Source organism: Pristiophorus japonicus, chromosome 8, assembly GCF_044704955.1.
Source record: "Pristiophorus japonicus isolate sPriJap1 chromosome 8, sPriJap1.hap1, whole genome shotgun sequence".
Taxonomy (NCBI): Eukaryota; Metazoa; Chordata; class Chondrichthyes; family Pristiophoridae; genus Pristiophorus; species Pristiophorus japonicus.
In genome coordinates this window covers 223,820,156-223,845,317 of record NC_091984.1, presented here as the reverse complement: position 1 = coordinate 223,845,317, position 25,162 = coordinate 223,820,156, and the positions used below count along the sequence as shown (strand labels likewise).

The following is a 25,162-nucleotide window of genomic DNA, read 5'->3' as shown; positions in this document are numbered from 1 at the left end:
ATGCATGCAATAAAGTACAGCAGTTATGGGTGACTTTAATCTACATATTGATTGGGCTAACCAAACTGGTAGCAATGTGGTGAAGGAGGATTTCCTGGAGTGTATTCGGGATGGTTTTCTAGACCAATATGTCGAGGAACCAACCAGGGAGCTGGCCATTCTAGATTGGGTGATGTGTAATGAGAAAGGACTAATTAGCAATCTTGTTGTGCGAGGCCCCTTGGGGAAGAGTGACCATAACATGGTAGAATTCTTTATTAGGGTGGAGAGTGACGCAGTTAATTCAGAAACTAGGGTCCTGAATTTCAGGAAAGGCAACTTCGATGGTTTGATGAATTGGCTAGAATAGACTAGCAAATGATACCTCAAGGGTTGACGGTCGATCAGCAATGGCAAACATTTAAAGATCACATGGATGAACTTCAGCAATTGTACATACCTGAGTGGAGTAAAAATAAAACGGAGAAGGTGGCTCAACCATGGCTAACAAGGGAAATTAAGGATAGTGTTAAATCCAAGGAAGAGGCATATAAATTGGCCAGAAAAAGCAGCAAACCTGAGGACTGGGAGAAATTTAGAATTCAGCAGAGGAGGACAAAGGGTTTAATCAAGAGGGGGAAAATAGAGTACGAGACGAAGCTTGCCGGGAACATAAAAACTGACTGCAAAAGCTTCTATAGATATGTGAAGAGAAAAAGATTATTGAATACAAACGTAGGTCCTTTGCAGTCAGATTCAGGTGAATTTATAATGGGGAACAAAGAAATGGCAGACCAATTGAACAAATACCTATGGACTGGAGGGTAGCTAATGTAACACCACTTTTTAAAAAGGGAGGGAGAGAGAAAACGGGTAATTATGGACCGGTTAGCCTGACATCAGTGGTGGGAAAAATGTTGGAATCAATTGTTAAGGATGAAATAGCAGCGCATTTGGAAAGCAGTGACAGGATCGGTCCAAGTCAGCATGGATTTATGAAGGGGAAATCATGCTTGACAAATCTTCTGGAATTTTGTGAGGATGTAACTAGTAGAGTGGACAAGGGCGAACCAGTGGATGTGGTGTATTTGGACTTTCAAAAGACTTTTGACAAGGTCCCACACAAGAGATTGGTGTGCAAAATCAAAGCACATGGTATTGGGGGTAATATACTCATGTGGATAGAGTCCTTGTTGGCAGACGGTAAGCAGAGAGTAGGGATAAACGGGTCCTTTTCAGAATGGCAGGCAGTAACTAGTGGAGTGCTGCAGGGCTCCGTGCTGGGACCTCAGCTCTCTACAATATACATCAATGATTTGGAGGAAGGAATTGAGTGTAATATCTCCAAGTTTGCAGATGACACTAAGCTGGGTGGCGGTGTGAGCTGTGAGGGGGACACTAAGAGGCTGCAGGGTGACTTGGACAAGTTAGGTAAGTGGGCAAATGCATGGCAGATAAATGTGATGTTATCCATTTTGGGGGCAAAACCCCGAAGACAGAATATTATGAATGGTGGCAGATTAGGAAAAAGGGAGGTGTAATGAGACTGGGTGTCATGGTTCATCAGTCATTGAAAGTTGGCATACAGGTACAGCAGGCGGTGAAGAAGGCAAATGGTATGTTGGCCTCCATAGCTAGGGGATTTGAGTATAGGAGCAGGGAGGTCTTACTGCAGTTGTACAGGGCCTTTGTGAGGCATCACCTGGAATATTGTGTTCAGTTTTGGTCTCCTAATCTGAGGAAGGACGTTCTTGCTATTGAGGGAGTGCAGTGAAGGTTCACCAGACTGATTCCTGGGATGGCTGAATTGATACATGAGGAGAGACTGGATCAACTGGGCCTTTATACACTGGAGTTTAGAAGACTGAGAGTGGATCTCATAGAAACATACAAGATTCTGATGGGACGGGGCAGGTTAGATGCGGGTAGATTGTTCTCGATGTTGGGAAAGTCCAGAACCAGGGGACAGTCTTAGGATAAGGGTAGGCCATTTAGGACTGAGATGAGTAGAAACTTCTTCAGTCAGAGAGTTGTTAACCTGTGGAATTCCCTGCCGCAGAGAGTTGTTGATGCCAGTTAATTGGATATATTCAAGAGGTAGTTAGATATGGCCCTCGTGTCTAAGGGGATCAAGGGGTATGGAGAGAAAGCAGGAAAGGGGTACTGACGGAATGATCAGCCATGATCTTATTGAATGGTGGTGCAGGCTCGAAGGGCTGAATGGCCTACTCCTGCATCTATTTTCTATGTTTCTATGGGAGGACAGCAAGAGGGCATTGGAGTAATCCAATCTAAAAGTGATACTAGCATGGGGAAGGGTTTCAGGGATTGAAGAGCTGAGATAGGGGTGGAGATGGTCACAGTTCCACAGTTGGAAATAAGCAAACTTGATGATGGAAAGGATGTGGGGTTTGAAGCTCAGCTCTGGGTTGAGCAGGCTGCCAAAGTTTTGCATTGTCTGCTTCAGCTAGAGCGAGCATCCAATGAGGAGGATGGAATTGGAGGCAAGGGAGCAGAGTTCACAGTGGGGTGGGGGAAGAAACAATAGCTTCAGTCTCCCCAATGAAGAAAGTTTAAGACTTTCATTTGAGCAGACACACAAGTTGTGCATTCAAGGGAGCTCATTGGCATTCATATGGAAGGAGAACGGTAGCATAGTGGTAATGTTACTGGATTAGTAATTCAGAGGCTTGGACTAATGATCCAGATATGAGAGTTCAAATACCACCACTGCAGCTGGGGAATTTAAATTCAGTTAATTAAATAAATCTGGAATAAAAAGCTGGTATCAGTAATGGTGACCATTACTATCAAATTGTCGTAAAAACTCATTTGGTTCACTAGTGTCCTTCAGGGAAGGTCTGCTGTCCTTACCTGGTCTGGCCTATGAGTCCAGACACATAGCAATGTGGTTGACTCTCAACTGCCCTCTGAAATGGCCTAACAAGCCACTCAGTTGTAACAAAACCGCTATGAGAAACAATAACAATAACAATAAAACTGGACGGACTACCTGACAGTGACCTAGACATCGGCTACGGACACAACAACGGCACTCGGTCGACCTACATCTGGGAACTTGTGGCAACATTGGGAGAGCTGTCCCACAGACTAGTCACAGAATCATACCTTTCAGCCAATGTCCCAGACACCTCCATCACCATCCCTGGGTATGCCTTGTCCCATCGGCAGGACAGACCCACCAGGGGTGGCGGCACAGTTGTAAACAGTCGGGAAGGAGTCACCCTAGGATTCCTCAACATTGACTCCGGACCCCCTGAAGTGTCATGGCTTCAGGTCATACATGGGCAAGGAAATCTCCAGCTGATTACCGCCTTCCATCAGCTGATGAATTAGTACTCCTCCATGTTGAACACCACTTGGAAGAAGCACTGAGAGTAGCAAGGGCACAGAATATACTCTGGGTGGTGGACTTCAATGTCCTGCACCAAGAGTGGCTCGGTAGCACCACTACTGACCGAGCTGATCCAGTCCTGAAGAACATTGCTGCCAGACTGGGCCTGCAGCAGGTGGTGAGAGAACCAACACAAGGGAAAAATGTGGGAAGATCAATCCTAGTTCAGTGAGGAGTGTCGAAGAACTACCAGGAGCAGCACCAGGCATACCTAAAAATGAGATACCAACCTGGAGAAGCTGCAATACAGAACTACATGCATACTAAAAAAACAGAGGCAGCATGCCACAGACAGGACTGAGCGATCCCACAATCAAAGGATCAGATCAAAGCTCTGCAGTCCTGCCACATCCAGTCGCGAATAGTGGTGGACCATTAAACAACTAACGGGAAGAGGAGACTCCATGAATATCCCCATCCTCAATGATGGTGAGCCCAGCACGTGACTGCAAAAGACAAGGTTGAAGCATTCGCAACCATCTTCAGCCAGAAGTGCAAGTGAAGGGTCCATATTGGCCTCCTCTTGAGGTCCACACCATCACAGAAGCCAGTCTTCAGCCAATTCATTTCACTCCACGTGATACCAAGAAACGGCTGAGCACACTGAATACAACAAAGGCTATGGGCTTCGACAACATCCCGGCTGTTGTGCTGAAGACGTGCTCCAGAACTAGCCATGACTCTAACCAAGCTGTTCCAGTACAGCTACAACACTGGCATCTATCTGTCAATGTGGAAAACTGCCCACAAAAAGCAGGACAAATCCAATCTGGCCAATTACCGCCCCATCAGTCTACTCAGTAAAGTGATGGAAGGTGTCGGCTATCAAGCGGCACTTACTCACCAATAACTTGCTCACCGCTGTCCAGTTTGGGTTTTGCCAGGACCATCCGGCTCCAGACCTGATTACAACCTTGGTCCAAACATGGACAAAAGAGCTGAATTCCACAGGTGAGATGAGAGTCACTGCCCTTGACTTCAAGGCAGCATTTGACTGAGTGTGGCATCAAGGAGTCCTAGTAAAACTGAAGTCAATGGGAATCGAGGGAAAACTGGCTGGAGTCATACCTAGCATAAAGGAAGATGGTTGTGGTGGTTGGAGGTCAATTATCACAGCCCCAGGACATCAATGCAGAAGTTTCTCAGGGCAGTGTCCTTGGCCCAACCATCTTCAGCTGCTTCATCAATGACCTTCCCTCCATCATAAGGTCAGAAATGGGGATGTTCGCTGATGACTGCACAGTGTTCATTGCCATTCGTAACTCCTCAGATAATGGAGCAGTCCATGCCCGCAAGCAGTAAGACCTGGATGACATGCGGGCTTGGGCTGATAAGTGGTAAGTAACATTCGTGCCACGCAAGTGCCAGGCAATGACTATCTCCAACAAGCGAGAGACTCATGGGCAGTCCCTTGAAACGAGGATGACTTGCTTCCACATCAGAAAAGGATGAGTTCACAGGTGTCTCTATGGAGGACCTGAACTACATCCTTAAGGGTGGAAGATGCCTGTGCGTGGATTTTTTTAACCAGCCACCACACAGGCTTGACAGAGCTAGGTCTTGGTCCAGTGGCAAGGATTACCAAGACAACTGGAGACCAGCTCTGCTACACAGACCTAGTGCTCACACATATCAGTGTGGGCTGGCCCATGCTACCCCTAGGTCCCTGGTCCCGAGCTCGCGCCTTCCCGGGCCCCAATCACGTCCCTCTACAGTATCTGTCCACGCTCCAATCACCGACCTAGACCTTGATGACGTCACTCTTCACTGCCGTTGCCCCCCCTGCACCAGTTCGTGCTGTTCCCGAAAGTGGTATGCATCCGCGCTGCTCCTTTAATGGCCCCGACCTGCCGCTGGTGTTCTCATGCAGGTCGGGGCCTCCACGCTAACTACCCTTGACATTCAACGATATTACCATCACCGAATCCCCCAACATCAACATCCTGGGGGTCACCATTGATCAGAAACTTAACTGGACAAGCCATATAAATACTGTGGCAACAAGAGCAGGTCAGAGGCTGTGTATTCTGTGGCAAGTGTGTCACCTCCTGACTCCCTGGAGCCTTTCCATCATCTACACGACACAAGTCAGGAGTGTGATAGAATACTCTCCACTTGCTTGGATGCGTGTGGCTCCAACAACACTCAAGAAGCTCGATGCCATCCAGGACAAAGCAGCCTGCTTGATTGGCATCTCCATCCGCCGCCTTAAACATTCACTCCCTCCATCACTGGCATACCGTGGCTGAAGTGTGTACTATCTACAAGATGCACTGCAGCAACTCCCAAACCCACGACCTCTGCCACCTAGAAGGTTCCTTCATCGTCGCTGGGTCAAAATCCTAGAACTCCCTCCCTAACACCACTGTGGGAGTTCCTTCACCACACAGACTACAGAGGTTCAAAAAGGCAGCTCAAGGCAATTAGGGATGGCAATTAAATGCTGGCCTTGCCAGTGACGCCCACATTCCATGGATGGAAAAAAAAAATGACCCTTTGTTTGCATGCTTTTGTTGAGGCCAGTGTAGATGAGGAAGGGAGGGGACAAGGAAAGAATCTTGATAGAGGAGGGGAAAGAGAAAAAGATGCACATACTTTTAAGGATACAGACGAACAAGTGAACAGAGAGAAGTATTCATGAGTGAAGTGTGGTGTGCAGACAGAGACAAACCAATGCGCACATGGAGTAAGATGTGCATGACCAAAGAAAGATGCATATATGAGACACTGATATGAACACGAGCAGAGCACAGCACATACATGCAGGCAGGGAAATGGACAAATGAAAAAGAGAATTGTGTGGAGAGAGACAGATGCACGTGAAAGTGGGGAGAGGGAGGCAAGAGTCGGGAAGAGAGGCAAATATGCACACACACACTGATATGCTCGCCAACAGAGACAGATGTTCACATTGAGAAAGAAACATATATACACAAGCACAAGTGGAGAGAGATCGACGTATCAGTGAAAAAAGCGATGTGCAGAAAAGCAAACTTGCACAGAGTTGTAAATGTGGAACTTGCTACCACATGGAGTGGTTGAGGTGAATAACATAGTGCATTTAAAGGGAAGCTAGATAAGTACATGAGGGAGAAAGTAATAGAAGGATATGTTGATGGGGTGAAATGAAGTAAGGTGGGAGGAGGCTCGTGTGGGGGAATAAACACCAGCATAGACCTGTTGGGCCAAATGTCCTGTACATCTTGTGTAATATGTAAAGCTGTGCATGGACAAAGACTGATCTGCACTGGGTTCTGAGGTGTACGTGCATGAAGACACAGATGAACTCTGGCTAAATGCTGAGAAGTACAGAGAGACAGAGAAGCTTGCATAGGCAGAGAGGTACATGATGTGTTGCGAAACAGGCTCACCTCAAATTTGTTTTCAGGGGGGAAAAAGAAGCACACGCACGCACAGTGTGACAAACGGCCATCGGCACATGCAGCGACAGGCATAGGTGGAAAGAATGACATGCTGCGAAGGGGACTTTCACAGAGACAAAGTGACATGTAGATCAAGGGCGAAGCTAGGAAGTTCAGAGACAGATGTACGGCAAGGTAAAAAGACACACACAGCGGAGTTGCGCATAGCGAGTCGCAGGAACACGCATGTAAAGGTCTGCATGTGTTGAGAGTTCCGTGTCTTTCTCTGTCTGTGCATGTCTCTTTCCACACGTGCATCACAAGTCTATCTGGTGAATTTGTATAACGAGTTGTGATGCCTTTTGTTTGTCAAAAAGCGTGACACTATACCACTCAAATGTTTCTTTAAAAATGCTTGTCTACCATTTTCCTATCTTTCAAACTCAAATATTCATGCCGCAAAATAGTTTTAATGTAAAACATTAATAACTGCTTTTTTTCACAATAACATGATTACTCTTGCCCATGAAGTTGCTTTTTCTGCCTTCATTAACTTTTTAGAGGCCTGCTCATTTGTTGTTTCCACTGAAATCTCTTCCTGGAGCAACTTTTCCCTAGTTATCTAGCTCATTTACTTTTACTATTTGATTGCCGCAACATTTATCCACAGCTATGGACTATGCAGTAAATCCATGCATCCATATAACTGATTTTGTCATTCACCTCTGTCCAGTTTTCCCTTTTGCTGCACGTTCCCTTTTTTGCACTGTATTTTTCCTTTTTAATTCACTTATGCAACTTTTTTCTCTCCATATCAGCACATGCAACCTTTAAAACTGACCATTGGTAATTTGTACCTATTTTACTTGACACATTTTTTTTTCATTTTTAAATATTCTATATATGACTCTTGCTCATACTTCTACTTTTCGCCAAACATTAACGCACCCTGCCCTATTTTCCATCAGACCTTGTTTTTCCACAATTTAATGACATTTTATAATTTTTGACTACTTATTTAATCCTTATTACACTCATGTTTGCTTTCACCCCCCCCCCCCTCCCCCCGGCCCCCCCCCCCCACTCCAAGCTCTGTGATTCTGTCCTCAAATTGCTCACCCTCTGCATTAGGGTATATATTTCCTACAAATACACTGCTTCTAACACTTTTCATGTAATTCAAGTGACAAAGCTTTAGCTTAGCACCACAATAATACATTATCCATTACATAATACAATGCTCTTTACCTTATGAAACAATTGTTTTCTAACTTATCATGAACAATGCCATGAGAGATCTACTAATATGTGTACGTTATGCTCAGCATTCATTTTGTCTGTTGTGCTTCAGGCAATACACTTGGACATCATACTTTTCTAAATGCAAATGTTGTACCCCATTTGCACTTCATATACATAAAACATCAACACATTGCAATGGCAATGAACCAATCAGTACATTGCAAGTGGCAATGAGCACACCGATCATAGTTTTTTTTGAAATTATACATTAAGGGCCCAAATTTGGCCTACCCATTTTTTCGGCACACTCGCGTGAGATGCGCCGACTTCCTACGATCCAAACGGTGCCAGAAAGATGTCCCTGGATTCTGGCCCTTCTGCCAACTCTCCCAGCGCTTGGCACAGCGTGGCAATTCAATTAGGGGCCGGACCTAAGGCCCTGCGCTTAAGAGTGCCGGTAGCTCAGTGCATGCGCACTGGAGGTTTTGCGCATGCGCAGTAGCTCCTCTGCAGCGTGGAACCCGATGTCCCGCCCCTATCCCAGGCTGAGTGGCCTCCTGCACCGGCCGGCCGGCTGACTTCCTGGGCCGAGGTAGGACTTAAGTTTTATTTTTTATTTATTATTGATGATTGTGCTTTGTTTAGTGAGGAGAGTTTTGATGGGGTGGGGCAGTTTGGATGGCGGGGAGGGGAGGTGATAACTGTGAAGCCAGTAATTTTAATGAGCTTACTCAAGACTTTCCTTAACCCTGTTGATGAAAATACATTCTTGCATATGAACCTAAGAATTGCGAGCAGGAGGTACTTCTATTTTTTATTTGGATATTTTGAAAAAATTATGTAAATATGTTTTGTCTCTACTTTTATTTTTGTAGTTTAAGCTTCCATTAATGCTTCTGTTGTATAGTAAATTAGCTTTGTGAAGTTTGTCAGTCCTGTATAGCTGTTTAATCCTATTTACATTCTTTAGTCAAGTCATTAAGTACCTACCTGCGATGATTTCTTAACTCTCCGCAAGGGTTTTCTGTGCGGCCACAAGTGGCCACATATGCTGGCCTGTTAGTTTGGAGCAACTATTAGCTGTCCAAACTGGCTTAAATGGCCAAAACGGGCATAGGTGGCTGGTAGCGCCCTCTTTTGAAAAAAATACTAAACTAAAAAAAATCCTAACTCACTTACACTGGCGCAAATTGAATATGCAGAATTGCAGAATGGGGATTTTTAAGATACTCCAGAAAAATCAAGTTGCTCCAAAAAAAACGGAGTAACTCCTGGGCAAATTTGGGCCCTTAGAATGGGTAGTTGGCAACAACTACCAATAAGAAATGGCAAACTAAACAAATAATTCCAAATAGTTCCGAGAACATCTTGAATTCCCATTGAACTGAGAACTTGATGAAAATAAGGTTTGTAACTCTGGGCTCAGTTTTGGCTGAGCCCGTTTTTCGATGCACTTACCGGAGTTGCGCCGCTTATGTAGGTTCCCAGATGTGCCGGAAAAAAATGTTGGAACTTTGGCCACTGTTTGGCCTCTTCACTGCAGTCGCGCAGCGCAGCCAGTTGTTCTGCGCTGGAAAATATGCTGGGACGTTTGCACATGCGCAGTGTGATTCGTGATGTTCGCGCATGCGCAGTAGCGCTGAGTGTCTGCAACAACAGTCCCAATTTGTCAACATACTGATGTAGGTCTCTCAGTTTGAGAGCATGGCGATGTTCTTCCTCCCTCTCGTCAGCCTTGTGCTGTTTCTCATGCTGCCGCTATTTTCATCTCATTGGCGCTGAATTTACATCATTCCCTCTCTTCAAATCTGTGTTGCTGGGCTCCTTTAGGTAACATTCTCTCTCTCATAGAGACTCCTGCCTCCTTTGTTGGGCTAAGTGGCAGGCAGGAGCACTGATAGTGCTCCTGCCTGCTGGTGATTTCTATCAGTGCTCCTGCCTGCCCCTAGCCCTTGCCGAGTGGCCTCCTGGTGTGTTGTCCTGCCCCTTCCCGGGCCGAGTGCAGAAAGGTGAATTGCAGTTTGAAAATGAAGGTAGGAATTCAATTTTTTATTTCTTATAGAATTGTTAGTTTTTGTTTGCAAACATTGAATAACGGTAAGGCTTGGTTGGTTTAGGTGCAGGTCTTCTCCGCTTCCTGCCCCTATCCGAGGCCGAATGGCCTCCGATGTACCTACCTGCGCCGATTTCATTAACTCTCCGCAAGGGTTTTCTCAAGTGGCCACATACGCTGGCCTAAGTAGAAATGGAGTAACTATTAGCTGGCCAAAGTTGCCTAAATGGGCAGAACTGGCATAGGTGGCTGGTAATGCCCCCTTTTGAGAAAAAAAACTAACCTTAAAAAAAAAAAGTAACTAAGTGAGTTAAGCTGGTGCAAATTGATTGGGGATATTTAAATTACGCCAGAAAAAGCAGGTTACTCCAAAAAAAAACAGAGCAACCCCTGGCCAAAATTGAGACCATAATCAGGACATAGAAAAATTACAGAACTTACCCACTACATTAGTGTTGTCTATGTTTGAAATGCCTGTTATAATGTTTTCTGATGTTGGCCTGTGTCTATGCAAGAATTCTCAGCTCAGGTTATCACATTGCTGTTTGTTGGAACTTGCTTTTGTGCAAATTGGCTGCTGCGTTTTCCACATAACAGTGACTACACTCCAAAAAGTACTTCATTGGCTGTGAAGAGCTTTGAGATGTCCAGTGGTCATGAAAGGCGCTATATAAATCCAAATCTTTCTTTCTAGAATTGTCAAATTGCAGGCTGCAGCCTACAGCATGCATTTGCCAAATTATTTTTATGGTTGACCACAAGACAATTCAGAGTGTATTAATACTTGCTGTTTGTTAACTTCACTCCCTTCTATGAAAAGTGACCAGGGAAACTATTGCTGGAAGTAGTTACACATTTGTTTTTAGACAAAGCAGTAAAACAAAGTAAAGATAATTCTTGGGGTAACGCAAAGGAAAAGTCGTGGCTATTATTTTACTGACCACCTGTGACTACAATTGGTAAGTATATGAGAGAGCCAAACAGCTTCAGCAGAGCAGAAAATTAGTAAGTGAGGAACGACACAGGTGGGGTATCTTGGAGCAGCTCTTTATATTTTGTGATGCATTGTAAATAATTACATCACCTGCATTCTTTTATATTTGAAGAAACCTGGTTGATTTTTATTTCTGAAATAAACAGCAGCAAGCTCTGGAAGCACTTTACCATGATTCAAATTTGTAAATAGTTTCTGAATTTGAATGTTGGCACTGTTGCAAGAGAAATTTGGTAAAAGAGGATAGATACAAATTGATTAATCTCCTGTAGTCACTGCACATGAAAGTTTGTAAAAGAGATAAATTTGTACTAATACAAGTATAGTTCCACACATGATATCACTGCCAAGTACTAGCTTACTAGATTCTTTCTCAGCATTTAAAAATTGATTTTTTTTTCAATGAAACTCAACAAGTGTTATGGTTTTTGGTATAGTTTTCATTTAAAGCAGAAATTGTGACTATCTCACAAGTGACTTTTAATTACTTGAGAATTATTCTGTTAATCTCATCTTGCATACATAAGACATATAACATGTACCCCTGTACTGAGTTTTTGGTTGTGCAGTGAGATACGGTAAACCCCGATGAGCTCAACTGCTAGCTCCCAATTATTCCTGATCTGGAATGCTGTCTGTTTAAATGAAATAACAGTTACAGTGTAACATGGCTGCAGGGTTAATCACAGCAGCCTGAATTACAGGCCCAGCAGGGCTAGGCCTCCGTGCAAATAATGGAGCCTTCGAGGCCAGTCAGCTGTCAGTCATTGAAACAATTAATTACCCCAGGAATTTATCAACAGTGAAAGCAGAGCAGCATCTGGCTAATGACAGTCATTTACTGCTCATTTGAAACAAAGTTCAGATAGAAAGAAAAAGTATTTGCCTTTCTTAAAGGGAAAGAACAGTTCATGTCAAGTTTAAATAATATTCACTTTGTTTGGTTTAAGCCAGGGATCATCAATTATATTCAGAGGAGGTCCACTTTCCTCATTGGCTACTCGTACCGATTTGGAGCCCGTCCTTATTTTTAGAACTTAGAAGACTGTGTCTCTTGGGCTATTGCGCGCTCTTTTTCTCTAATTCTCTCATGCACTCTCGCTCTTTTGCTTTCTCACCTGCTCGCACTCCTTTCTTGCTTGCTCGAGCTGCTTCGTCGCTCGCTCACTAGTATCTACCACTTTCCTTCATTCTTTGCATCTCCATCACCCCTTTCTTTGTGCTTGTCTCTTATGCCTTCCTCTTTCTCTCTTTCCCTTGTTGCTAATACCAATTTTAGCAGGGACTGTAATTTCAAAATAACAACAATATAATAGAAAACGGGTCACAGCCACCTGGCGCATGTACAGCAATATTATAGGCATCTTTCTATTCTGATGGTCGGCATTTCAAAAGGTATCTTTGGATTAAACAATTGAATTGAAGTAACCTAATGCTAACTCATCTTTAACAATCTGTTAGTCATTTTTAATTTCAGCCACTTTTATATCTAATTTCCTAGTCTCTCTCCCTCCTCACTGCTTGCCTGCTATGCTATTTCCTTTTTTTCTCCCTTTTCTCTCCCTTTTCTCTTCACCGAAAGCACATTAATAAAACAACTTGAGTTTATATAGCACCTTCAATGTAGAAAAAATGCCTTACGGCACTTGAGGCCTAAGTAAAAAATATGACGCTTGAGCTACAAGGTGATTAAGAAGGCTGATTTAAAGCTTGGTTGAAGAGGTGGGGTTTTAAGTAGGGTCTTAAAATAGGAGAGGGAAGTGGAGAGTTGGAGGTGTTTAGGGAGGAAATTCCAGAGGGTGGGAACTAGGTGGATGAATGCGAGGCTGCCAATGGTGGAGTGAAGGGAGGGGAATGCACAGGATGTTGTGTACGCATAAATAACTGACAAACTGATCCAGGAGAAATGTAACTTAACTTAATCGTCCTTTTATACAACCCAAAATTGAGTCTCCAAACCAACATGAACCAGAATGAATACATACAGCAACTGTGAATAGCTCCCGCAGGGTCCTAATGCCCGTCCCGTGAGCTGTAACAAATAAATAAGAGTATGAACACAACACAGGAGAATGGAGTCAGAGGGGTTGGAGAGGAGTTGTTGTGCTGGAGAGCTTGCAGAAATTCAGAGGGGCAAGGCCATGCAGCAGTTTAAAGATGAGGAAAATAATTTGAAATTTGAGGTGTTGTAGGCAATGTTCCCCCAATTTTTTTTGGGTGCGCAGCCCAATCAGGTTTGCGCATGCCCAAAATTTAAAGCCGGTCCAAGACTGCATGGGACTGGCAGAGAGCTGCACAGCTAGAGGGAATGTTGGTTGCAGGACCAGGAGCCAATGTAGGTCAATGAGGATAAGCGTGATGGGCAAGAGGGATTTGGTGCAGGATAGTAAAAGGGCAGCAGGGTTTTAGATGAATTGAAATTTATGGAGGCTGAAGGATGGAAGGCCAGCTGGAACATTGAATTAGCCACATCTGGAGGTGTCAAAAACATGGGTGAGGGTTTTAGTGACGGGTAGACTGAGGGAGTGGCAGAGTTATGGAATTTAGGGGTAAGCAGTCTTTGTGATAGAGGGGCTATCAGGTTGGAAGTTCCATTCAGTCAAATTGGGCCCAAAGATTGTGAATAGTCTGGTTTAAGCTCGGGCAGTGACCAGGGAAAGGGATGGAGTTGGTGGTGAGGGTACAGAGTTTGTGGCAGGGGCCCGAGACGATGACTGGTCTTCCCGATGTTTAGCTGAAGGAAATTACAGCCCATCTATGTGGAAGCTGACCCATGTCAGAGCAGGGGCTTAGTTATGGATCCTTGGGGGCCCCTCAAGGCCACGATGCAAGGGTAGAAAGAGATCATTGGTAGAGATGTTGTGGCTATGATCAGCTAGGTGAGAAACTGTTTTTATTAATGCAGGAATTCCATCCTAAATTCTTTGGCTGTTTGTAATGGAGACAGTGGCCACATGAATGTAATGCTAACTGACCTTTTTTAGACTAATGGCAAGAGGGACACACATTTTTCACTCTTTTGACTGCTAGTCTTGCTACGCAACAGCAGTGTGTTTTGGTGGTGACATCATAGTATTGCATTGTGACTAATATAGCTATTCTCTCCATATTAACATTGTGGTTAATACCTTGCATATGCTACTTAAAATGTCACTGGTAGCTTTTGCATGCAATTTCCTTTGCTGCCTGTTCCAAGGGAGGCCAGTGGTGCCAGACACTGCCTATAATCTCAAACAATGTTGTCAATACATTAGCCACTGTTCACATGTGGCTAATTGGGAATCCAGTTGTAGCTAATTGCATTTCTGATTAGTAAATAAAAAATGAGTAATAGATGCCGTCATTGAGCATGTGAATTTCAATACTCGTATTTGCTTGGTGTATTCATGTGCACTTTAACCTCCTTGTTCATTGTTGGTAAAATGGTAAGATGAAAAACTGATTTTTTATAATAGTGTGCGCTTTACTTCCTTGGTTACTGGGGTGGATGTTAAGTAAATATGAACATGTTAAGTACATTTATCTGTATTGTGTATATGTAAGGGATTTTCAACTGAAATTAATGCATGTGGCTAAAATGGTGTCACCATAGCAACACCTGGACAACACTGATCTAGAAGGCCTTGTAGTCAAGTTTCCATTAAGAGTAGGAGGTATATATTTAATAACAATTAAATATCGAAATGAAACAAAAGATAGACAAAAGGACATGCCACACTAAGCATGTTTCTCTAATATTACTGCTCTGTCTCTGCATGCAATGCAACAATGACAACGTAATATTTTGAAATTACATTGCTACTCCAGCTAGTCTCCCTGACTCTCCAGTTTTGTAAAGGTTGTATTGTGGTTTAAGAGGCAGTTAAGGTTTTTTTACATATTAGAAATCAACCTTCATTTCCCGACCATTACAACATTCCCACACAAACCCTCAGAATTCTCATAGCAGGGTGACCTATGCTGAACTGACTCAATGCGTACAATAACACGTCGACGCTCACACTTCACAGACCAATTTATTCCATGGTCTGTTTTTAAGATCATAGTCCGTCATTTTAGGTTTAAGCTTCACTTGTGCATTTCCTTCTTGTTTTCTTTTGAAGTCTTGCAGGAATTCCAATTTAGGATTTGTTGACTATGTCCTTGTTTTCTACTTAAACTGTAAGTTAGAGATGAGAAAATGTCCTTTGTGCCATCCAGCTTAGCCCATTGCTTTCTTTCAGGCCCTACATGGGCCAACCTCTCCTACTTTTTAATACCTTCACCAACTCCATGCTAAACATAAGAATCTTCCAGGTTATTACAGAGTGCATTATGATGTTCAGGTACTGAGGGAAGTTTTACATGGCTTCTCTATTAATGATGCTATAATGTATTAGTAGAATATAATCAGTTGACTACTGCACTTAAAGCAATTGTATGATCAGTCTTGCTGTTTGTATTTGTAAATTATGTATTGACTATCCCTGTAATAGCTGATATTTTATTTCTACTTCTATTAATTATTAATATTCAAAATTAGATTACCTGGCCCTGTGACCTACCACATTATTGTAACATGCTATGTTGTGCAGGCTTGTGTAGGTTATTCCCCCAACAATTAATTCTTATGTTGATTGGGGATTAGGGAATCACATTGTCCAAAGCAGCTCCGAGTGATCAATCAAATAACTGACAGATACCAACGAGATTGTGGGGATGAATTTCCTTGGGGGTTTCTCCCACTTCACTACCATAACTTTGGTGGAAGTTCAATATTTATATAGAAACATAGAAAATAGGTGCAGGAGTAGGCCATTCAGCCCTTCGAGCCTGCACAACCTTTCAATAAGATCATGGCTGATCATTCACCTCAGTACCTCTTTCCTGCTTTCTCTCCATACCCCTTGATCCCTTTAGCTGTAAGGGCCAACTCCCTCTTGAATATATCTAATGAACTGGCATCAACAACGCTCTGCAGAAGAGAATTTCACAGGTTCACAATTCTCTGAGTGAAGCAGTTTCTCCTCATCTCGGTCCTAAATGGTTTGCCCCTTATCCTTAGACTGTGACCCCTGGTTCTGGACTCCCCCCAACCTCGGGAACATTCTTCCTGCATCTAACCTGTCCAGTCCCGTCAGAATTTTATATGTTTCTGAGATCCCTTCTCATTCTTCTAAACTCCAGTGAATACAGGCCCAGTCGATCCATTCACCCCTCATATGTCAGTCCTCAGATGTCATGCAGAAGTTATGTTGTTTTCCCCAGTATACTTTGAGAAATGAGGAAGGGGACAGCACAGAAGCGAAGGCTTTTTTTTTGTGCATGGTGCAAATTCTTACCAGCACACAACAAAATAACAAGGGTGAGCAAAGAGTTTATAGGTAGCTGATGTGCCAACCTGCACTGCTGATCTAATTCTGGAAGCTAGCTGAATTTTAGGATCAGATATTTAAAGATCCTTCCTCCACTTTGGTTAGTGATATAGATCTGGCAAGTCACAAGTTCAGTACTTAGTCTGTGCTGAGTTAGCTGATCAGCTCCTATTTTTTTGGAGCGTGGGCTGGTACAGCAGGATCAGCGAGTGATCGTGGAGCAAGGTGATCGGGTATCAGAAAAGGTAAGGGTCCAGGGGCAGCACGGGCAAGCCCACACTGCAATATGTGTGTGCACTAGGTCCGTGCAGCAGAGCTGGTCTCCAGTCATTTTGGTTAATCCTTGCCACTGGACCAAGACTTAGCTCTGTCAAGCCCGCTTGGTGGCTGGTGTGCAACGGCCACCACACACACAAAATTCCACGCACAAGCATCTTCCACCCTTCAACAGCTTAGTTCGGGACCTGGAATATTAGGTCCTTCATTGAAATGCCTGTGAACTCATCCCTTTTTGGCGTGGAAGCAAATCATCCTCGATATGAGGGACCACTTATGATGATGATGACGATTTTCCTCTGCCCTTAACTCCATCCTAACCTCCTAATTGCCACTTCAGGATAACTCCAGTAGTACAGAACCTTAGTGTGTTGCTTGGTCCTAAGCTGAGTTTTCTCTCTATCTGTTACCACGAGCACCACACAGATACTGCTTCAACTTGAGTATCACCTAGCCTTGCTCCTGCCTCACCCCCTCTGCTACCTAGGCTCTTATCCTTTATCATCTGAAGGCATGATTTTTTTTTTGGTAGTGCTGTCATGCTTTCCCACTTCTGCCCTCCAGGTTCTCAGGAAAGCAGCAGCCAGTGAAGGGAACTGCTAAGCTGAACACACAGTTCTAGGTTTATTCTGGGGCTACACCAGTGTAAATTCCACTCTCCAATAAAAACTGTTAACAATTTCTGAAGCACACAGTCCTTATGATCTACACACTGCAGGAGAATTTCCACGGAATTCTCTCAATCTTCAACTCTAACTTTGGCCATTTACGCCATTTCTGTGCGCTTCCCATCGATGGAATGGTGGAAGATCAGAAGAAATCTTACGATTTGAAAAAAGTTTTGGGGAAAGTGCCAGTTAGTAGGCACTTTTCCCCAAACACTGACTTGTTTTAATCAAGGCATTTAAAGCAGGCTCCAATGGGAAATATTACTGTAACCTTTGCAAACACCGAAAATACTACAGTATAGGTAAGTTTAATTAATCTACTTTTAATTTTTTTTAATCTATTATATTTCTAATGTTATTTTCCCAGTATTATTGCTCAACTTAGTGAAGAACCCAAGGTGGCAGCTGAAAAGATTTTCCAAAACTATTTTGAGCAATTTGATTCACTCCCCTTCTATTTGCTGACAAATCCTTGATTTGTAATTTTCATATGTCCTTAGTTGCTCAATAGAAGTTCATCAACCTGGTTTGATTCACATAGTTCCAATCTCTTCATTTGTGACTTGTTGCCTTATGAATATGAAATTTACACCAAATAAATTTGTAATGCAGCTAAATTTAAATGGTTACTTTTCCTGCATTGCTCATGCTACAGTTTAACAATATGATGACATTGCACTGCATAATGGGAGATAATACCAACCCTTTTGCGCATTAGTGCAACATTTATTACTATGGAAGAAGTGCTGCTCACCAGTAAATTGGCAGGATTTCGCCAAACTTAGACAAATATTATAAAGTAGTGATGCTTAGGTTGTCAAAAATTGCTAAAGCAGTTTATGCATTGCAGCACATAGTACAGTAGAGGGTTGAGACTCCTGACATGTTGCTTCCCAGAATGATGGCATGTGAGCTTGTCAGTGATTCCTGATGTGAAGAGTTCCTAACCTTGTGCACTGCAGTGGGAAAGTGTAAAGTAAAGCCAGCCACAGAGGAAGGAAGAATAGAGCAACTGTTCCTGGGCTACTCCTGCATACTGGCAGCATCAATGTTGCTTGTGAGTGGTTTACCAGATTACCTTGTCAATAGGTAAGGTGGTTAGTTCAGTGACACTATTAGAGATGCAAAAATTACATTAAAACTTGGAATATATATTTAATAGTGGGCATTCTAATCCTCTATTTTGACTTTCCTGCCATCACCAAGGTGGTATATTGGTGATCCATGATAACAGGGCCTTTGCTACTTGGTAGTACAGCATATGGTTCATCTTCACAGGTGACATTTTGGCATGGTACTTTGGCATAGCTCTCTGATACTCCAATGTATCGTGACATAGTATCTCTGCTGTACTGGCAAGGGACATATGTAGATCAAGTGTCAGGAACTTAACAGGAAGAAAGGAGATATTCAAATGGTGATCAAGTGCTGTGTTCCTATGCCTCTAAGTGGCATTGGCAAAAGCCAGCACACAAGAATCACAAACACTAGCAAATATTTTACAGCAAATATTCTAAAAGGAAAAAGATAGTGCCTTTCATGTCCTCAACATCTAAAAGACCCTTACAACCAATGCATTACTTTTGAAGTGCAGTCATTATTGTTTTGTCGGTAAGTATAACAGCAAGGTCCCATCAACAGCAATGAGATGAATGCCCAATTGATATGTTTTTTGGTGGTGTTGGTTGAGAGATAACTATTGGTCATGTCGAAATCTCGACCTCCGAAAAGAATGACTCCGACATTTACAGCTCCGGCAGAAGTTTCTTTCATTTACTTGCTAGCAAGGGGCAGGTCACACTCAGTCAAGGGCTAAGTGAACACCTCCGAAATGGTACAGTTTCACAAGATATTTATACAGTAAAACCCAAGTTATGGCCTCTCCCTGTGTATTGGCTCTGTCTCGTACTCAGTGAATACAGATAAAGAGTTAATTACTACATCCTTGTCCTGACATGGTTTCCAGATATTTCCTTTTGTCAGGGTTATTAGTTGGCCAGCCGGCCATTACTCCATGGGAGTGAGGTAATGAGCTATTACCTGTCTTGCATTGTGTCAGGATTGTTCAGTTTCCTAGTCAGTTTATCTGTTTGCATCAAATGGATGGGGTCTCTACAAGAGATAATAGCTGGTGGTTTGAGTCTAGAAGAAAAGGGTAGGGTGACATGGAACTCTTGTCGTGTAGACAATAGGAGAGCACCATGGGGGGGGGTACTTGTCTCAGCATGACTTGTCTCCTAGCTGTCTGATGGTCATCAGCCATCTCAAACCAGGTTTAGCTGTTTATGCAAGCTGACTGCTAAAATGCAGAAAGTTCTGGAAGGACCAGGACTCCATTTTGTTATATATATATATTACAAAGGGCACACAAATACCGTATGGTATCAGCTTAGATAAAAATACATTTCCACAGTCAGGAGAGTAGGGGGAGTGTTTGCTTGTGCTGTTGGTGAGGAGTTAAACTAATATGGCAGGGGGATGGGAACCAATACAGGGAGACAGAGGGATGGGAACCAATACAGGGAGACAGAGGGAAACAAAAAGGAGACAAAAACAAAAGACAGAAAAGAGATGTGTAAAAGTGGAGGGCAGAGAAACCAAAGGCAAGAAACAAAAAGGGCCACTGAATATAAAAGGGCTGCAGGAGGAGTCAAAACTAAAAATCATGGTTTAAAAACTAGGATGAAAACACTCTACATAAATGCACGCAACATTCGAAATAAAGTAAATGAGTTGATGGCACAAATCATTACAAATGGGTATGATTTGGTGGCCATTACAGAAACATGGTTGCAAGGTGGCCAAGACTGGGAATTAAACATACAGGGGTATCTGACGATTCAGAAAGATAGACAAGAAGGGAAAGGAGGTGGGGTAGCTCTGTTAATAAAGGATGATATCAGGGCAGTTGTGAGGGATGATATTGGCTCCAATGAACAAAATGTTGAATCATTGTGAGTGGAGATTAGAGATAGTAAGGGGAAAAAGTCACTGGTCGGCGTAGTTTATAGGCCCTCAAATAATAACTTCTCGGTGGGGCGCGCAATAATCAAGGGAATAATGGAGGCATGTGAAAAAGGAACGTGGGGGATTTTAACCTACATATCGATTGGTCAAATCAAATCACGGGGTAGCCTGGAGGAGGAATTCATAGAATGCATACGGGATTGTTTCTTAGAACAGTATGTAACAGAACCTACAAGGGAGCAAGCCATCTTAGATCTGGTCCTGTGTAATGAGACAGGAAAAATAAACGATCTCCTCGTAAAAGATCCTCTCGGAATGAGTGATCACAATATGGTTGAATTTGTAATACAGATTGAGGATGAGGAAGTTGTGTCAGAAACGAGCGTACTATGCTTAAACAAAGGGGACTACAGTGGGATGAGGGCAGAGTTGGCTAAAGTAGACTGGAAACAAGGACTAAACGGTGGCACAATTGAGGAACAGTGGAAGATTTTTAAGGAGCTCTTTCATAGTGCGCAACAAAAATATATTCCAGTGAAAAAGAAGGGCGGCAAGAGAAGGGATAACCAGCCGTGGATAACCAAGGAAATAAAGGAAAGTATCAAATCAAAGACCAATGCGTATAAGGTGGCCAAGGTTAGTGGGAAACTAGAGGATTGGGAAAATTTTAAGCAACAGCAAAGAATGACTAAAAAAGCAATAAGAAAGGGAAGATAGATTACGAAGGTAAACTTGCGCAAAACATAAAAACAGATCGTAAAAGCTTTTACAGATATATAAAACGTGACTGAAGTAAATGTTGGTCCCTTAGAAGATGAAAAGGGGGATTTAATAATGGGAAATGTGGAAATGGCTGAGACCTTAAACAATTATTTTGCTTCCGTCTTCACAGTGGAAGACACAAAAACCATGCCAAAATTTTCAGGCCACAGGAATGTGGAAAGGGAGGACCTTGAGACAATCACTATCACTAGTGGGGTAGTGCTGGACAGGCTAATGGGACTCAAGGTAGACAAGTCCCCTGGTCCTGATGAAATGCATCCCAGGGTATTAAAAGAGATGGCGGAAGTTATAGCAGATGCATTCATTATAATCTACCAAAATTCTCTGGACTCTGGAGAGATACCAGCGGATTGGAAAGCAGCTAATGTAATGTATCTGTTTAAAAAAGGGGGCAGGCAAAAGGCAGGTAACTATAGGCCGGTTAGTTTAACATCTGTAGTGGGGAAAATGCTTGAAACTATCATTAAGGAAGAAATAGCGGGACATCTAGGTAGGAATAGTGCAATCAAGCAGATGCAGCATGGATTCATGAAAGGGAAATCATGTTTAACTAACTTACTGAAATTCTTTGAGGATATAACGAGCATGGTGGATAGAGGTGTACCGATGGATGTGGTGTATTTAGATTTCCAAAAGGCATTCAATAAGGTGCCACACAAAAGGTTACTGCAGAAGATAAAGGTACGCGGAGTCAGAGGAAATGTATTAGCATGGATAGAGAATTGGCTGGAGAACAGAAGGCAGAGAGGGTCCTTTTCCGGTTGGAAATCAGTGGTTAGTGGTGTGCCACAGGGATTAGTGCTGGGACCATAACTGTTTACAATATACATAGATGACCTAGAAGAGGGGACAGAGTGTAGTGCAACAGAATTTGCAGATGACACAAAGATTAGTGGGAAAGCGGGTTGTGTAGAGGACTCGGAGGCTGCAAGGAGATTTGGATAGGTTAAGCGAATGGGCTAAGGTTTGGCAGATGGAATACAATGTCGGAAAGTGTGAGGTCATCCACCTTGGGGGAAAAAAACAGTAAAAGGGAGTATTATTTGAATGGGGAGAAATTGCAACATGCTGTGGTGCAGAGGGACCTGGGGGTCCTTGTGCATGAAACTCTTTTAGAACCAATTAGTTCAAGTGCCCCCTGAATACAGGGGTGGGATAGAGCCTCCAGTCTCCCATCCAAGTACTAACCAGGCTTGACTCTGCTTAGCTTTCAAGATCAGATGAGAGTGGGCGTTTTCAGACTAGTGTGGCCATAGGCCTCCTTGTGCATGAAACTCTTTTAGGATGAAAGCAACATTAAATGAAAAGAAATGCAATCGCCCAACGTGGGGCTCGAACCCACGACACTGAGATTAAGAGTCTCATGCTCTATCGACTGAGCTAGCTGGGCTAATCCCAAAAGATTAGTTTGCAGGTGCAGTAGGTAATCAGGAAGGCAAATGGAATGTTGGCCTTCATTGCGAGAGGGATGGAGTACAAAAGCAGGGAGGTCTTGCTGCAACTGTATAAGGTATTGGTAAGGCCGCACCTGGAGTACTGCGTGCAGTTTTGGTCACCTTACTTAAGGAAGGATATACTAGCTTTGGAAGGGAAGAGACGATTCACTAGGCTGATTCCAGAAATGAGGGGGTTACCTTATGATGATAGATTGAGTAGACTGGGTCTTTACTCCTTGGAGTTCAGAAGGATGAGGGGTGATCTTATAGAAACATTTAAAATCATGAAAGGGATAGACAAGATAGAGGCAGAGAGGTTGTTTCCATTGATAGGGGAGACTAGAACTAGGGGGCACAGCCTCAAAATACGGAGGAGCCAATTTAAAACCGAGTTGAGAAAGAATTTCTTCTCCCAGAGGGTTGTGAAACTGTGGAATTCTTTGCCCAAGGAAGCAGTTGAGGCTAGCTCATTGATTGTTTTCAAGTCAAAGATAGATAGATTTTTAAGCAATAAGGGAATTAAGGGTTATGGGGAGAGGGCGGGTAAGTGGCGCTGAGTCCACGGCCAGATCAGCCATGATCTTATTGAATGGCGGAGCAGGCTCGAGGGGCTAGATGGCCTACTCCTGTTCCTAATTCTTATGTTCTTATGTAGGACAACGTCCCTGTTCCTCTTTGCATTGTTCAATGGGATCCTTAATATCAACCATACAGAGCCTCAGTTTAATATCTCATGAAAAGATGGTACCTCTAACAATGTAGTACTCCATCGATACTGCACTAAAGTATCCGTGTAGATTATGTGTTCCGAGTTCTGGAATGAGGTTTGAACCCATGACCTTCTGGCTCAGAGGCAAAAGTGCTACATGGAACTAAAGGGAACACTGAATTCTATCGGTAATCGTTTTTTGTCCTGGCTTCTTTGAATTATTGGAACCCACTAAAAACAACTACTGTATACTGGGTTAAATCTTCGCATGCATTCTTGTTACTTATATTTATATGCTTCTCTGATAGTACTGATTTTTCTGGGTTCTAGTTGTTTGAATCATTGGCAGGTGGCAAGCCATAAAATTAGCCTCTTATTTCTGATCTGCAAATCATTGAAGTAAGTGCATTCATGTTAAACTGAACAATAATGTTGGGTCATTGAAGTAATTAAATGGCGTGATCAGTTTAGCCAAGGGAAATGCATTATTGCACAATAAAGACCTCGTTTCCTAGAACAAGCTCTGTCAGCAAACTACCAGAGCTGCTCTTTTGTAAATTCAACAATAATTGCTGTGATAACTTGTGTTTGAATGCAGCTGCCCAACAATAGTTTTGAGAACAATTACTGAACTAAATTTTAAAGTGGAAAGCTGTCATTCAAGCTCTGCATTTTAAAATATCCTAAATTTAAAATTTTACTTGAGGCTTATTTGCAAAGACTTCGCAGCTAACCCATAAAAATGTCTGTTCCATAACACTCGGGCTCAACATTAGCAAGTGCCTCTATGGGAAGAGGTGAAAATGATCAGGAGCAGAAACACTAAATGAAAAAAATCAATCTATATTCCAATCCTTGTCCTTAGAGTTACCTTCTCCTTGAAAAAGAATCTATCATCTATCTGCATTGAGTATGCATATGTTGTCAAACCATGTGCGTGTGTCTCAAACGCATGTGATCAGTGACTCAATATCATCATCATAGGCAGTCCCTTGGAATCGAAGAAGATTTGCTTCCACTCTTAAAATGAGTCCTTAGGTGGCTGAACAGTCCAATATGAGCGCCACAGTCGTTGAGGGTAAGGGAGGGTAGGACAGGTTTGCCGCACGTTCTTTCCCCTGCCTGCACTTGTTTTCTGCATGCACTCGGCGATGAGACACTAGGCGCTCAGCACCCTCCTGTGATGTGATCCACTTAGGGCGGTCTTTGGCCAGGGTTTCCCAGGTGTCGGTGGGGATGTTGCACTTCATCAGGGAGGCTTTGAGGGTGTCCTTGTAACGTTTCCTCTGTCCATCTTTGGCTCGTTTGCCATGAAGGAATTCAGAGTAGAGCGCTTGCTTTGGGAGTCTCGTGTCTGGCATGCGGACAATGTGGCCTGCCCAGCGGAGCTGATCAAATGTGGTCAGTGCTTCAATGCTGAGGATGTTGGCCTGGTCAAGGACACTAACGTTGGTGCGCCTGCCCTCCCTGGAGATTTGTAGGATCTTGTGGAGACATCATTGGTGGTATTTCTCCAGGGACTTGAGGTGTCTATTGTACATGGTCCATGTCTCTGAGCTATACAGGAGGGCAGGTATTACTACAGCCCTGTAGACCATGAGCTTGGTGGTAGATTTGAGGGCCTAGTCTTCGAACACTCTTTTCCTCAGGCGGCCAAAGGCTGCGCTGGCGCACTGGAGACGGTGTTGAATCTCCTCATCAATGTCTGCTTTTGTTGATAACAGGCTCCCGCGGTATGGAAAATGGTCCACGTTGTCCAGGGCCGCGCCGTGGATCTTGATGACTGGGGGGGCAGTGCTGTGCGGCGAGGACAAGCTGGTGGAGGACCTTTGTCTTACGGATGTTTAGCGTAAGGCCCATGCTTTCATACGCCTCAGTCGACTATGTCCTGGAGTTCAGCCTCTGAATGTGCGCAGACGCAGGC

General features: G+C 43.4%; 1 protein-coding gene and 1 non-coding gene across 2 annotated transcripts in view; one reads left to right on the top strand and one right to left on the bottom strand.

The window, feature by feature from the left end:
• The first annotated feature begins 6,860 nt into the window (after positions 1-6,860).
• Positions 6,861-25,162, top strand: part of fam222aa (family with sequence similarity 222 member Aa) — a 52,288-nt gene continuing 33,986 nt past the window's right edge. The window contains exon 1 of the mRNA XM_070888344.1: positions 6,861-6,951. Coding sequence (XP_070744445.1) covers positions 6,861-6,951 — 91 coding nt within the window. The remainder of the gene's footprint in view (positions 6,952-25,162) is intronic.
• On the bottom strand, positions 22,411-22,483 carry trnak-cuu (transfer RNA lysine (anticodon CUU)). Its single transcript has one exon. It is a non-coding gene; the product is annotated as a tRNA-Lys (tRNA).